The 17,558-nt window shown below is 40.0% G+C and overlaps 1 protein-coding gene across 2 annotated transcripts in view; it reads right to left on the reverse strand.

Annotated features, from left to right (window-relative positions):
* The window catches only part of cadm1a (cell adhesion molecule 1a), a 313,887-nt gene that overhangs the window by 43,827 nt on the left and 252,502 nt on the right, over positions 1-17,558 (reverse strand). For both annotated transcript variants that reach the window (XM_080780364.1, XM_080780365.1), the window contains exons 2-4: positions 16,483-16,629; positions 1,109-1,261; positions 204-341 (exon numbers count right to left, since the gene is read on the reverse strand). In XM_080780364.1, the coding sequence (XP_080636490.1) occupies positions 204-341; positions 1,109-1,261; positions 16,483-16,629 (438 nt within the window). The remainder of the gene's footprint in view (positions 1-203; positions 342-1,108; positions 1,262-16,482; positions 16,630-17,558) is intronic.

The raw sequence follows: 17,558 nt of genomic DNA on the forward strand, positions 1-17,558 counted from the left end.
CCGGCGCAAGCAGCGCCTTTATTTTGATGCAGTTCCGGTACTAAATGTGTTAATGGGCTCTTCAAATGGCCATACAATATACACAGAAGTGAGCATTTGCAAAATGATTGTGCCACATTCCAGGCCGCTCACAGGAATCTCTGTTTTGTTTGTGGTAATTTATGCCTGTTATCATTTGAACCTTATCTGTGAAGATGACCTACCTGGAAGCTCTTTGTCTCCCTTCATCCATCTGATGGCGGCTGCAGGCTTACTGCCCATAGCGGTGCAGGTCATCTCTGTCTCGTTGCCCTCACTCAGAATCTCATCCCGGGCTTCAATGATGGGGTTACCTGGAGGGACTGGGAGCAGACAAATACACTGGCTCTGGAAACAGAACAAAAACAATGCTCCCAGAGCACACAAGACCGTGCTATACGCTTCTAGTGCTATACATCATTAAATTAGAAGATAGCGTGAAAATGTGGTTACTAGTTAAGTAACTTAATGGGTACAAGTTTAACAGAAGATTAAATAGGCCTACAGCATATTGAATACTGACATGGATCTTCTCAATGAAACACTCCTACACATTTTAGCTGTATAGCTGTCTTTTTGTGTTAACCTTTGCTCATATTAGAAGGTAAAATAACAGATGGTGCGATCAATTCAAATATGAATGGCACAGCGTGACGGCTCGGTTTTTAACAGGTCAAGTCAAACTAGCTTTCTATTAGCTGGCTGTATGATTTAAAAATGGCATAAATGATGGGGTGGGCTGTTTCGCTACATCACTGCCATTGTCACCCAAAACTAAAATGCTAAACCATCATTTCTTCTCCATAATGATTCTGCAGCTAAAAACAACGTCCTGAAAACTCAAGTAGCTCTTAATACGACAGCAACAAGAGCATGGGGAGGTTTCTTTTAATGGTATTTACAAGTAAAAGCACTCAGTACGTTGTGCTTTCCTCTTCCCAACTCGTTAAGTGGGAATTAAAGATGACAACTTGAACTCGGCATTATTCACATCCAGCAAAGTATGACATAAGTGGAAAGCCCATACATAGCCCCATTAAAACACATGATTATTGGAAAGGAGTGGTATTGTCTGTGGTTCTGGTCATACTTAGCACAGTGATGTCAGCATAGGCCTCTTGTGGAGGGTCTGTATAGAGTTGGCACACATAGCGACCTTCGTCTGACAGGGAGACGTTGGACAGTGACACCCGAAGCTCATTATCCGAGAAGTTGACCAGCTGGAACCGTGCGTCTTTCAGGGCTGAGAGAGAAATGGAAAGAAAGAGAGAGATTGAGAAATGTTTCTATATAGGGAGCACTTTCTTCAACCCAAAATGAAGAAGCCTGTCTATCCAATCTCAAACAAATGACAAATATACATAACAATGCATAAAATGGCTGAATTAACCATAGATCCTGGCAAAAGGACAAGACTTCATTGCCCTTCAATTGTCCCTCAGAGACACAGAGAATACATCCATAAATCCTGTTTCCATCTCCAATATGGCGCATCTCATCTTGGCTAACCTTGTTTGCCTGCCCACCACTATCAAGTGTAATGTAGAACAACAACAACAACGTGTTAAGAAGCCCATCCTGCCTTGTTGATACATTTACATATATCTGGTCATCACAGCCTGGCGTATTTTCTGGAAGTCCGTTATTTGTCCGGCAACTACTGGCGATAGCAGGAGAAGAGGCGATAGTCAAAAAGTGTGCAGAGGAACGTGGTTCAAAAACATGAAAGTATGTTATCTTTTGGACAACATACGTCCAGCGATAGCCAATCAAATTCATGTGTCGCTTTGTTGACCCTCGACGCCAAACACAAACAGTGATATGTATGGGCTCAGATCCATGCCAATATTATCTGTGTGTTCGTAAAAGAAAAATGCGTAAAAAAACAATCCGTAAAAGAAAAATGCGTAAAAAAACAATCCGTAAAAGAAAAATGCGTAAAAAAACAATCTGTAAAAGAAAAATGCGTAAAAAAACAATCTGTAAAAGAAAAATGCGTAAAAAAACAATCTGTAAAAGAAAAATGCGTAAAAGTTACAGATGCTTTTTTTGGTTCCCCAGTGATATCACTGCCAAAATTCACATGACGGCTGAGAGCCAATCACTTACGAACAGAAAAAAAGACAACCTAAATTACGAATGCTTTTTTTGGTTCCCCAGTGATATCACTGCCAAAAATCACATGACGGCTGAGAGCCAATCACGTGAGGCCTTTTCCTCTACCCAATCAAAAAGCTCCATAAGTCTGCCTGGCAACTGAGGTTGCCATGTTTGTCTGGGGCTACGTTATAAGTATAAGTATAAGTTTATGAGTTACAAGTTTAGCTATATTATATCCATATCTTGTCTTAAAACAACCACTCAATGGCATTATTGACTAATTCATTATTTTATAATGATATATATATGATATATATATATATATATATATATATATATATATATATATATATATATATATATATATATATGATATATGATAGCAGCCTCATCATACTATCATCATCATCACATCATCATATCATATCATATCATATCATATCATCATATCATATACTATATATATATATATATATACTATAATTAGTGAATCACTGCCTGCACCAATCGCTCCCACTTTTCACACGGGGGGGCAATATCGCACAACGGGCAAGGGCTAGTATAAAATAGTAATACATAACTTAAAAATATATATTTAATCTGGGACTGGGCTTTCCTGTCTATAGGTTTAGCTATATATCCATAATATCTTGAATTAAAACAACCAGTCAATTACAGTTATTTTAGTAGCCTAAAATAAATAAAATAAATTCAGCTATATATCCAATATCCATATGATATTAAAACAATCGGCAAATAGGCTATATCCTAATTTCTGCACACAGGCATCATTATTTTCGTTCTGACGATTAAGTAAGGCATTGTATAATTTCACCACAGGGAGACGCTGTACGTCTTGCTCACTGTCTCATGCACACACCACCCGCACCCCCCCCCCCCCCCCCCCCCCCCCTGCCTGAAACAGGATGTGACGTTTATGGGCGTTCCAATCTAGTATGATAAAAATCGCCAAAGAAGAAGAAGTCTTCACCTATCTAGTCAGGAACCATGCTCGCTCGCGGCTAAAGGCTTCTCCCCATAGAGTGGCTTGGAACAAACAAATTAGGCTACACAAACCGACAGCAGCTGAGGGAGAACGTCACATCCTGTTTCAGGCAGGGGGGGGGGGGGGGGTGCGGGTGGTGTGTGCATGAGACAGTGAAGTGAGCAAGACGTACAGCGTCTCCCTGTGGTGAAATTATACAATGCCTTACTTAATCGTCAGAACGAAAATAATGATGCCTGTGTGCAGAAATTAGGATATAGCCTATTTGCCGATTGTTTTAATATCATATGGATATTGGATATATAGCTGAATTTATTTTATTTATTTTAGGCTACTAAAATAACGAATTTGTGTAATTGACTGGTTGTTTTAATTCAAGATATTATGGATATATAGCTAAACCTATAGACAGGAAAGCCCAGTCCCAGATTAAATATATATTTTTAAGTTATGTATTACTATTTTATACTAGCCCTTGCCCGTTGTGCGATATTGCCCCCCCGTGTGAAAAGTGGGAGCGATTGGTGCAGGCAGTGATTCACTAATTATAGTATATATATATATATATAGTATATGATATGATATGATATGATATGATATGATATGATATGATATGATATGATATGATATGATATGATATGATATGATATGATATGATATGATATGATATGATATGATATGATATGATATGATATGATATGATGATGTGATGATGATGATAGTATGATGAGGCTGCTATCATATATCATATATATATATATATATATATATATATATATATCATATATATATCATTATAAAATAATGAATTAGTCAATAATGCCATTGAGTGGTTGTTTTAAGACAAGATATGGATATAATATAGCTAAACTTGTAACTCATAAACTTATACTTATACTTATAACGTAGCCCCAGACAAACATGGCAACCTCAGTTGCCAGGCAGACTTATGGAGCTTTTTGATTGGGTAGAGGAAAAGGCCTCACGTGATTGGCTCTCAGCTGTCATGTGATTTTTGGCAGTGATATCACTGGGGAACCAAAAAAAGCATTCGTAATTTAGGTTGTCTTTTTTTCTGTTCGTAAGTGATTGGCTCTCAGCCGTCATGTGAATTTTGGCAGTGATATCACTGGGGAACCAAAAAAAGCATCTGTAACTTTTACGCATTTTTCTTTTACAGATTGTTTTTTTACGCATTTTTCTTTTACAGATTGTTTTTTTACGCATTTTTCTTTTACGGATTGTTTTTTTACGCATTTTTCTTTTACGGATTGTTTTTTTACGCATTTTCTTTTACGAACACACAGATAATATTGGCATGGATCTGAGCCCATATATGTTACATTACATACGCTAATGACAGCTGGAACGACCACTAGGAGATTGTTATCGTCCAGAGTCGCTGTTGTTTGCCCGCTGTTAAAATGTAGGGTCAGCCACTGTGGCATGTATCCACTGCACTATCTTCACTAGCAAAGCTTACAAAAGCTGTAGAGTGTTGAAAGCGTGAATTAAGTATCCCTATTATGCAAGTAACTAGAATAAGATATGTAGATATTAAAACCTACATAATAAGTGCACACACACACACACACACACACACACACACACACACACACACACACACACACACACACACACACACACACACACACACACACACACACACACACACAGTGTTTTTTTGCATTCCCTTTAAGAGAGAGCTATTACTTAGAATCAGAATCAGATTTATTGTCACATCACAGTTTAAAGTAAAAAGTGGGTGAATTTCATGTTTTGTGCATAGTTCCCAGTGTGCTATTTTTCAAAGACAACAAAGAAAGGGAAGAAGAGAGGGGGGGGGGGGGGGAACATGGCAGTAAAGAATAAAGTCTGAGCGCTTTTACCACAGAGAAGTACAAGTAAAGGATTTCAGATTATTTAGAAGCTTGTTTCACAGAGAGCACACTCATTGTGTCTCTCTTAACTTGTTATGCACATTGTCCACACCATCCTATGCTTCTTGTGCTACATCTGTGTAGAAACATTGAATTAGAAGACAGTGTGAAAATGTAGTTATTAGTTAAGTAACTTAATGAGTAAAGGTTTAACAGAACATTAGATAAGACTACAGCATATTGAATAGTGAATACTGACATGGATCTTCTCAAGAAAACAGCTAACAGATAGCAGATATACTGTAGCTGTCATTGAGATCCTCATAGTCCAGAGGGGATGGGACGATCGGCTGACACGATTGGTCAAAGACAAACACACCCCTGTTTCTGAGCTAAACTTAGCAATAGACATTTCATGACATCTTTAAAGGGATTGTGACATTAAAAAATGTTTTTGTAAAAAATAATCTTCATTTTTTAGCTTTTCTGAGCTCAATTGCACCCAACAAACTTGAACTTTTAACATTCAGTATATTTTCGGTGGTCTGGAGTTTTCTGGCTCAAACAAGTGCTCTGATTGCCCTGCTGTTTGTGATGTCACAGCCTGCAAATCCCATATATGTCAATGGGAATTGCCAGCAGATGTAACTGTTTTCACTGATTTATATTTTCAGTCAGACTCACAGAGGACTGTTCTTATTTCTTCCCCAAGTATTCAAAAGACATCATTGGTTTTGTAGGTGACTGAGAGTACTGTGATACCTCATTTCCACTATTTGATTATAACCTGCCCGCGAGACCTGAAGACAGCTCATGAATAAAGCGATTTAAGTAAACATACCTGCTGAAATGATCCAAAATAACAACATTGATAGACAGATGGACATGCCTTGTGATTCATTTACCAAATATTGATGGACAATAGCATTTTCCTCATTTCATTTCAGTTCACTCACAAGAGGTCATCAGCTGCTTAAAGTGGTGTTGAATATACATTGCTTATTTTCATGTTATCTTAAATAGCCAAAGGGTCCAGTCAGGCAATATGGAGAGAGAATTAAAATAGCAGGCATGTCCAAGTCCAACACAAGGAAATCCACCAACTCCTGCAGGAATCTCTGCATTCAAACCTGACCACAAACCCCAGATTCAAGACGGTGTGTAGCGGGGGGGGGGGGGGGGGGGGGGGGGTAAGTCTTTAAGGTCACATTCCCACCTAATACTTCGAAGGACTCGATGCGAATGGGCGGAGAAATTGGGATTCTTGCATATTTAATTTGCTGCTCTTTGCCTTCACACTGCGCTGTATAACCGCAGCAATTGGAAACGCAGCAGGGACCTTATCAATGTGTTCAATTCATAAACTATAGCCTACACAGTGAAACCTATGGTGTTAAAATTATACTCGTATAACGTGCATGTGTCGTGCCGTCGGGGACTGGACCTCTCTCTCTCTCTCTCTCTCTCTCTCTCCCTTCCTCCGGAGTCCGCACGCACTGTTCCTTTGGGCATAGAGGCACAGCTGAGCACGCTCAGCACACTGAGCACCGACAGACAAAGTCCCTACTCCCCACACATTGATAGCACTCCATGTTTACGGCATGCACAGACAGAATTCTCGAATATTCTGTAGGCTACACTGCAGTGTTTCCTTAAGCAATTGATTTACTCGTCCTCATTTCGACAAGGGCTTCGGTCTCCTCATTCGACCACGTCTATAACGAGACATCTTTGCGCTGCGTAAAATATGCCTTCTCCGTCTCAAACTGCGGATTGCATTCCCACCTGCACCGAATCGTAATCAAGTGCGATTGGAATTGAAGCGAAACCTCCATTTTTGGTCGGAGTAGAATGCGGTTCTTTGATGCGCATTAGGATTCGAATGATGCTTCACACCTGCCAAACGAAGCGCACTTTCTGACAATACGAAGCAGGATTCGTTTTAATCGCAGTAAAGCTTTCTGGTGTGAAGGTCACCTAACTTCACCTAAGCTGTATTACATTGTGTTACAATGATTGAGATAATTACATGCTAATTGCTGATCTCATCTGCTGACCAATTATCTGCGACTCAAACGGTCAGTAGTTTGTGTGTAGAATTGTGATCTTAAAGCTATACCTCAAGTGAGGGTTGTTTTTAAATGTGCTTTATAAATACAATACATTTGACTCGACTATAAATATACACCAAATAGATTGGATAAAATAACATTGCATTCATTAAAATAATAAATACATTTACATTAAAGTACATTTAAATTACCTAAAAAAAACCTGACCAGACTTTCATTTAACACAATGTTGACCTGAATAATAAATTAATAATACTAATACAACTACTAATACTAATACTAATACTAACTATTAATAATGTCTTTAGTGGTGAGAAAGGACAGATGGCAAGCTTTTCATTATTGACCCCAAAGGAAGAGACAGGATCCCTCAGAGACAGAAACAAATTACTTTTTCTTTTCAGTTCTATGCCCGCTGTACTGATGGAGAGAGCTAATTGCAATGATACCTGAACTATAATAAAGATGGCGGCAAATCGATCATCCAATCTGGTGTGCAGCCTGCTTCAAATAGCTTTAATGACATGTATGTATCCTACCCAACACCACCTCTAACCTCTACAGATACTATTATTATTGCCTCCCCATGGGGATGCCACAAGGTTCCATATACATGCTTTCCCTAGGCCAAATCATTCAGAAATATGACATTTAATTCCACTGTTATGACAATGACACACAGCTTTATCTCTGGCTAGTGCAAACTAGTCAGCCTCATGAAATGCCTTGGGGCATAAAGTGCACTATCCTGCACACCACCTTATCCCATGCCTAAACAATTTGGACATTTTTGATGGCCCTCCTATGCAGAGCTTCCGGGTTTGTGTGAACACAAACATTAGCTGATCACCCCATAGCGATGATTTGATTGGCTGAGCACGGAATGTGATGTATGATTATAAGAGTGTCGCTCACTTCACACATGTGTGATTTTTTTTTTGCTATTCAGAAAAACCTTTTAAAATAGTTAAAATAGACAATTCTACATCAACACTTTGTGAGCTTGTAGATCGGCTATTTGAAATATAAAAATGACCTTTAGGTCGGCTAATTTGTGGATCCTAGCTGTTTAATGAATCAATCTAAGGCTCACGGGTCTGCCATGCCTTTTCTGTCACCGCCCCTGGTCTACGGAACAGCATGTCTGTAGTTTTTGTATTTGTGATTTTAGCTATACTGTACCTCCTGGTCTGTACAGAACTTTGAGTTGTTTTGAATAGTTGTTTTGAATAACTTTATAAATACATTTGACTTGACTTGACTATAACTAATACTCTACCAGATTGGATAAAATAACATTGTATTCATTAAAATAATAAATACATTTACATTACAGTACATTTATATTACATAAAAAGAGAAATCCCTAAATACGTGTTTACAGAATACCAACACACCTCAAATAATGTGTATGTTCACTTTTCTCTACCTGCCCAACTGTCAGCTGCTATTTCTCCACCACGATATTTAAAAGAGCCGATCCTCTTAAGGTACTGGTCAGCAAACTTGAATTAATTCAACTTGCCAGCGCAGGTTTTCCACACACCAGATTATGACAGCCTCTTATACACTAAAACCTGATAAGACCGCTACTAAAGAATAAGGGGCAAAAGGTTAGGACGAGTTGAAATCATGTTGACACTGCAAGCTTGTCGAAAGCTGAAGCATAGTTCATGGACAAAGTGGAAATGCACAAAAAAAGAAAACAAATGTTCCAACCCATTAAAAAAAGCTTTTAGCTTATCTAGCGACATAATGTCCAGTAATTATGATGAGAATAAATCAATTCTGAGGCAATTTATCTTGTGGTCCTACGTGTTTCAGACCCCTTTCATTAGTTATGTTAGTTGATGACAATTACCTTCCAACTAGATGATTAACCTTACCAACCAACAACTGACTGAACGTGTCCAGGGGTTTTTCCAGGGAATTTGTATGAACCCGAGAATTTCCAATGGCATTTGTTGTCCATTCCTAAGCAATCTGCATGCTACTCACAAAATGTCCCAAACACACACCATCCATCAAAATTACTGAAATTCACGTGTGGGATAGAAAAGCTGTTCCTCCAAGCCAACTTGCTAATGTCCCCCCTGTTGAAGATGAAGTGACACCCAGTTAAAAAAGCTTGTTTTTGGTACCATATAAATCAGGGACAATTGTAAATTAGAATGTCTATTGCTGCCTATGTATGCCAGTGTGGATAGAATGTGAGCCTCCAAATCTCCTTTGGCTTCAATAAACCTACAGGGTAGAAAAGAGCCGAGGTGTGAGTGCTATAAAATCAGAAGGTGAACCTAGTAAAGCCTGCATGGGCTCAGTGGCGGAAAAAGACATGGAGGCGTGACCAATGCCCACTTTACTATTATGGGTGTGTTCATTTGGGCACTGCGCCAAGGCGCTACACGGTAAAACGTCCCTGAATTAGTCATGGGTGTGTTTGGGTGTTACTTTAATCAAACCAATCAAGAGTATAGGCTGCCATTCCATATAAAGATCAGCGCAAGTCACAGTGCTATTTCCGGTGCGTTAAATGGTGAGACCAAAAGAAAAAAAGGAGCACCGTATTGAAAGGAGAAATGTCCAAGTGCATGCATGGCCATAATCATATGGTCGCAATCCCAATGCTTGCATTATAAGCTATAGTCTTTGACTGCAGGGCCGGCATTAGAATGGAGTTGATTGAATGGACACTCTGCTTATAATTCAAATTAAAGACCACATAATAACACACTTACTATCTCAGAAGAAGATAATAGCATTAGGCACACAACTGAAATCGACCCTTCCACATCACATGGCCATAGACGCTGGGCTCCATACAGATGTCCTGACACAGGCTTATCTGTCCTTCATGTGTCTCGTCGTGGAGTATGCCTTCCTAGTGTGGGCAGACTTATAAAATGTCTTATTCAGGTACCAGAGGACGTCCAAGGACAACATGGATGTGAAGTCATCAGCAGCCCTGCCATGCCTCTCCTCCAGATTTTCTGGAGGTGACTTAGAAACAATCTTGATGTCATCGCATGATCATTTCTAAGTGTCTATGGTAGGACAAAATATGTATGACATTTATGGGAAATAAAATGAAACCTTAATAATTAAATCAAACCCGCCACTTTCTAGACATACCATAGCCAGCCAGACCCCTGCATGAATGCCTAATCTTCAAAGAGAAAGACATAGTCTGAGGACCTAAAATACAGCACAGAATGGATTTGACCTGCTAAACTCCACCAATAGGTTATAACGGGGACACTCATATGTAGCATATATATTTACTGTACATTCGACTTCACATTCGACACACACGTTCCACAGCCCCTCCTCTAGAGGCAGCGGTGAATTGCACAGGTGAACTCCTTTCACCTGTGCAATTTCCAGCCTCTGCCTCAGCCAATTGCAAGGCTCAACCAATCAGGCTCTGCCAGTGGGCCGAATTGATTGCCAAGTACACTTTTCAGTTTGCACTCTTCACACACAGGCAGAGAGACAAATGCAGAGATCTCCATGTGGAACATAGACAGATAGTTAAAACGGGTGCTATGACAAGTTGACAGTGGGTATTATTGGGTTCCCAAGTTGCATCTCTCTCAAGTAAGCCGGTGGCCAACGGGCACGTACAGGTCTAGTATTCACAAATTTGGGATAAATGGATGGACGGACACATGGGCGTAGGTACGGACAGCCAGAAGGCCGGCCAGATGGACAGACAAACTGGAAACATATAATGCCTCCGACCATAGACTGACCAAAGCATAAAATTCCACTAGCATAGTTCCCGGGGGCAGAGAGGTGGCTGCCCTGTGGGAGGCCAGGCTATAATGAAGAGCTGCATGTCAGAGTGTTCTCTCTTGGAGAGATCACAAGACATCACCAAGGAATCACCTTGCCCTTGACAAGGTTGATATTCCCTGTGAAGTGCCAAGCAAACAGCCACTTCTGACAGATCATGACATGAATATCCACCAACATCCACCGGTGCTGGTAGCCAGTGGTGTAACGTAACGAAGCACTGTACTTAACAATTTTGAGGTATTTGTACTTTTTTTTTTGCATTTCCAATTTCCAATACTTTTACTTCTACTCCACTACATCTAAGAGCCTAAATGTGTACTTTTAATCCACTATAATTATTTGAAAACTTTAGTTACTATTTACTTTGGAGATTTAAATTTTGATTAGAAAACATACATTAACCCATACTTTTCGGCCATTTGAAAATATCTTCAAAAGATTTTGTACACATTTTGAACTTGATGGAGTGCCACGATTATTTTCCACCCTAAAACATGATCACCAGGTCTTATTGTTATATAAGGAGGTATAATTTTTTCCAAAACGTGTACAGTATTTGTTTAAAATGATGTTGTTTTTATGTGGGCACACCCACCAGTTCATTAAGTATGCCTGGTTTGCCTGGTGGGTATTGATGGGTGGTGATCCACCTGAACTGAAGCCTCACCCACAGCTGTAGTTGTATGATAAAGGGGGAGGTGTTAGGGGAGGGACTGATAGTGTGGTGTCACTATATTACTGTTTATTTCATTGGCCCGTTTGACTGTCAAGGGTTCAGCCTCCAGGAAGAAACCCTAAATACAAAGTTAATAGAGCGCCGCAGTCCCGCCCCCTTTCAGAAAAGCGAGTGGCCCAGGAAGTGGAAGCCCCATGCATTCTCCCATCGGCACTTTTAATTTATTTAAAGACGGTTACGCCACGGACAAAGCCAATTCGGATCGTGACGAATCATGACAATGAACACAATATTTTGGGCCGATCAAATAATTTATAAGACGAAAAATAAAACAAATAGTGTTGTCTCCTGACTTTCTTTTCTTCTTTCTAATGATTTGATCGTCCCAAAATATTGTGTTCATTGTCATGATTCGTCACGATCCGAATTGGCTTTGTCCGCGGCGTAACCGTCTTTAAATAAATTATATTAAAAGTGCCGATGGGATAATGCATGGGGCTTCCACTTCCTGGGCCACTCGCTTTTCTGAAAGGGGGCGGGGACTGCGGCGCTCTATACACCATTGCACATAAAAACGACTCCAGGGTGTCTAATGAAGTACTGTCACCTTGTAGACACATGAAAAACTGGAAAAATACAAGAATTGTGGCACTCCATCTTTAAATGGGACATTCTGCAATACAAGTACTTTTACTTTTAGTACATTTTGATGCTGATACTTTTGTACTTTTACTTACTTACTTACTTATTACATTTTTAATATGGAACTTCTACTTGTAACGCAGTACATCTACATTGCAGTATTTATACTTTATACTTAAGTAAAACATTTGAGTACTTTTTTTCCACCGATGCTGGTACTGTAAGTAGGACTCACATGGACCTGCACAGACAGACACATCAATAACACTGGGATGATGTCTCTCTCTCTCTCCTCTGCCGATCACTCATGTTTCACAATGTTTTCCCCAAAACTCTCTCCTCATGGGGAAAAAAACTTCTCCCTGTCAGGCTTAACCTTTAAGTGGTCCCCAAGCACTCATCTAATCCTCACCGTCCGCACCGCCAACACAACACACTCAATAGCTCATTGAATCTGAAGGTCGTATCAAGTCATCTTTTTCTCTATGTACGTTCAAAGATTTACATTTGACCATGTTCAGACAGTGTAATTATAATATAATTATAATTCTCCCTGCCTATAGTTGTAGATAAAGAAATCAGATTAGCGAGGAGCAGGGATGAGAGGGGGTGGGATTTGTGAACCGTGACATCACTGTCCACAGGCAAATTACCATATTACCATATTCTATGGTAATTTAGTCTCACCATGATAAACTCATGCTACTGTTCCGCGGACAGATGTAAGCTCTTCAAACACACTCACACGTTCATCAAACAAATCCTGAAGGTGTGGCAATTGTCAAATTTCCGTCTGAAAATCACCGTCATGTAATATGACGGCAATAGTACTCTTTTCTAAGCTTGCATTTAATTTTACTTCTTTTAAAGCAATACATTACATTTAAGATTCAATATAAATACTACTGGAGGCATCTAAAGTTATATAATCTGAGCTCTGGTTTAAAATATAGTGTATGAAATAGTTCAAGGTTTTCTGTGGTTGAGAGTACACAGAGTAAATAAAACATAAAATAAATGTATACATTTTATAAATAATAATATTTGAAAAGACGTCAAACCCGAAAAGAATATACACAATGAGCTATATAAACATTGATGACTGAAATTATTTGACAAGTAATAAATACAAATCACACTTGTGGGAAGCGAGGGGCTTCATCATCATATATCATCACATTCCGTGGATGATGTAAGAAATAATGGATCGAGGAAATCATTAAAAAAAATCATCTAGAGATCTAAAGGTCAGAGGTCTTTTGGCGAATGAGCGTGAGCTTCAGTTCCTGAGGGAGTGACAACAGACGTTTCGGCTATCCAGCCTTCATCAGTTCACACGCTGATGAAGGCTGGATACCCGAAACGTCTGTTGATTTGAACGGGTAACGCACCTTAAGTCAGAGTGCGGTGGTCACAAGATAAGTTATCTATTGGTACATCCGTTTAGACACACACACAACCACCTAGGTCTAGCCCAGCGTGCTAGACCAGGGGTGCTTGGGAGCGTTATAGGGGTCCCCAGCAAAAGTAGTTCGTTATTACAGCATCACAATCTTTTAAAGCACTTAATCCATTCATGTTTTGGCGATTTAAAAATAGCATATGTGTTATGTTACGAAATGTGGGGCATTTATTGTAGGGTTGTAGGGTTTATCTAGGGTTCATGCGGTCACAGTGAATTAATTAATTCTTTCAGAACGTGATTATCACTGAAAATGGAAGGGCTGGAATGTGTTTTGCTGACTTTACTTGTGATGTTAATGTCAAGTGCATTTAGATGATGAGAAGATATGAGACAACAGTGAGCATATGGGAGTAGCCTACTATTTTTGATGATAACTTATAAGTAGAACTGGATTCATAGATAATTAAGCAATCAACTCAAATGCGTTGTAACTTGTAATCATAATTTTCATGCTCAAATTAGTTTTCCTGGTAAAGAAAATGTAATACCTCTCAGCATCTTGAAGAGTGTTCAAATAGTGTGAAAACAACTAAGGTAGTAAGGTACGCTTCTCTCACCATATTGAGCATGTCCATTCAACCACAAAAAATAAAACAACAAACAATGAGGGGAATAAAGATAAGGCATTTCTTAGTGAGCGGTCAGAAAACTGTACAGATCTAAAAAAAATGACTCATCTCAAAGAAGCATGTGGGTATCGTCTTGCAAAAAGAAAAGTTAAATAAAGAAAAGGATGAGAAAAGTGTTTGTATTATTGGGGAAAGTATACTATGCAAGATACATATTGTACATTTCGTATATATTTAATTAAATACTAGACAACTGCTATGTTCTCTGCTGCACACTGACAAGAGCATCATAACTGTCTTGAAAGCTTGAAATGCTATATTGCCCTTATACACTGCAAGATATTTGCTCTGATTATGCTGTCTGGGAGCTTTATTTGTATGAGGCCTATGGCCCCATACACACTGTTCACACTGTTCTGTCTGTATTTGATGGCTGCCTCAATGCTTTTCCAATGGAAGTCACATGGTCTAAAACAAACACTTGTGTTTGATGGCTGTGTTCTGCCCATCAAACAAAAATGTTTGGTCAAACCATGTGACTTCTATTGGCAAAACATTGACAGAACACAGAGCATGTGTTTGATGTGTGTGTATGAGGCCTATGTGAGTATGGGGCCCTAGAGTGCAGCCTAATTACCATGCATTACATGAAAACTCCCGTCGGACGGTCGTTTTGATCGAGTTGGATACTGTTTCTCCCTCCAACATTTCCTCGTATTTCTAGTTGATTGAAATAATGTCATGCACATTTGTCCAGTGTATATAGCCTACTGCAGGCCTGGATGACTAGATTTAGAAGACATTTTGAAACTCTTGCTACTGGAATGATCGATTATAGATGGAGAAATCCCGCCATTTAACGTGCATCTCAGTGGGTGAGAACGAAAGCTTGCCAAGTCTCCTCTCCTCTCCGTTGCTAACGTGTCTATTGGACAAGGACGGGTTGGGGAGGGACTTAGCGAAGGGCTAATTTCCTCAATAGTATCAAATCTAATGTTTGTCCTCACTGAACTCTCCCACCCTCCAGTCATGAAGAGCCAGTACTGAAGGACGAGTCACCTCACAGGATATTGAGGTGATGTCTCTCTCTCTCTCATCAGATAAGAGCAGCTTCACGTCCCAGGTGTTCTACATCAATATGAATGCATTAGTTTTACCTCCCAGGTGTTCGACATCAATATGAATAAATCACAAAATCAACACCAAACGGGCGGGTGGGTGGGGGTGGTTCGTGTGAGTGTTCAGTTGTGACCTTGGCATTTTAGGTTCTAGTCTGCATTTAGAGTGGTTTTAGGACGATTGAGCTTAAAAGTTGCCATAGTACATAGGGTCTAGTGCACACACACACACACACACACACACACACACACACACACACACACACACACACACACACACACACACACACACACACACACACACACACACACACACACACACACACACACACTTACTTCCGTGAGAGTGTATCTACCTCACATAATGGTCTAAATCATTACGCACTTCTTACCAAGTCAACAGCGTGAATTAATATAGGAATGACCCCGGCTCGAAGCATATCAATGGTTCACTGTGAGCCCTGCTAGGTAGTCATACAGTCATATACTGTACTGTACCTGTATAAGGGCTGTTTGATTGATTGAATATTTTCTTAGTCAAAACTGTAAACAGTCAGGTGTTCTGAAGTAGTCCAAGGAGAACATTTGGATGACAGAACTAATGGATTCATGAACTAAATGAGAGAATCTGACATCTGCAAGGTAAATGCATTATGACAAAAGTATCCCCATTACGCAAGTAGCTTAATATAAGGCTTCATGTCTTTTTCAACAACAAGCCCACTGCTATTTAACGCTTCCATACTGTACAACATGCGACTTGATGGGACAGCGTACACACTGCCCAATCAACAGACGATTTTTGGCAACAAACGTTCCTATTACTTCCTTTCATCATCCACTCATCCTTCATCTGCCCTATTTGGTACCCCGTCTTTTACACCGTCCTCTCAAATAAACAAAATGATCCACTCTCGAAGATTGACCACTTAAACCCTCTATCCTTAGTTAAACGGACCAGAGTTTCAACTGTACTTGCTCTTTTTGTTCCCGCTACACCAAATCTCTTTGCTATCTGACTAATAGTAATTAGGTTAATAGGCTCTGTGCATGACTGTAGTTCCCGTTTCAAATCGTTCTCTCCTCTCAAATGAATCGTCCCCGTTGATTGGGGTCAGCAGGGTTCACCAGTACTCACGTCTCATGTCTCTGAAGTAGATGGTTTGTCTGTTGGGGTTGAGGAGCTGGATGACGGAGTCGTCGTTGTTCTTGACCCGGCAGCTGATGGTGGCCATCTCACCCTCCACCACTGATACGTTGTCCGTCACCAGGTTCTGACTCACAACTTGTAGGAGAAACAAAAGAGACAGAAGAGAGAAATATGGGCCGACAATTGCATAATCAGTGACATGAGTGATGTATCAAGTTAGTATCATAAGAACACAATACGGACATGCTCTTGCACAGGGGGGTTTGACAATGTCAGCAAGTCGCAACAGGTGTTCCTAAATCACAGTCTAACACATTTGCTCCCGTTGACAGGTATACTATACTATCATGATGATAGACTGGATATTGTCTGTGATTTTGGATATTGTATTATTGTGATATGACATAGGTGTTCTATAAAAATCACACCCATGTGAAGTGAGTGATGCAACTCCGTGTAGGGGGGGGGGGGTTCCGGACCCACAGGAACGCACCCAGGGAGCCGGCCCACGTCCGAAACGTTTGAGAAATGACAGAGTTACCGTGTGGGGGTCCCTCTACTGTACCCGGCCTTATTATGTTTCAATCGTTTCAATTGAAACGGCCTCCAGGGGCCTCCCCATACCAGGTAGTAGTAGTAGTAGTCATATCGCATTGCATCGCAGCCTTCCAATCAGCCTTGTCAATTGTTCAGACTCATCCTGTACGTCAACTTACCACTAGTTGGCAGCAGCTAATAATCACTGCAGGTACTCGACCTTCATGTTACGTTGACCTGTGTTGTTTGGTTGTAATTGTTCCCACTTCCCAGTGTGTGCACTCACTAGTTGCGATTGCATCATTGTATAGCCTATGCTGCCTTCCAGTTATACCTTAAAGTAAAAAAATGTTTAATCAAGCAAGCTGCTTTTGTCTATTTTCTACTTGGCTGTGTATGCTGTTCATAGTTTGAAGTCAGTTTTTTAATTTTTTATAATTATTAATTATTAAAATGATGACGTCATGAACGGGGCCTCCCGATCCTAAGGCCGCCCCTGACTGTACCCTCCACTATACTGTACTGTC

The sequence above is a fragment of the Protomyctophum bolini genome (assembly GCF_963924005.1).
Source record: "Protomyctophum bolini genome assembly, chromosome: 13".
Lineage (NCBI taxonomy): Eukaryota > Metazoa > Chordata > Actinopteri > Myctophiformes > Myctophidae > Protomyctophum > Protomyctophum bolini.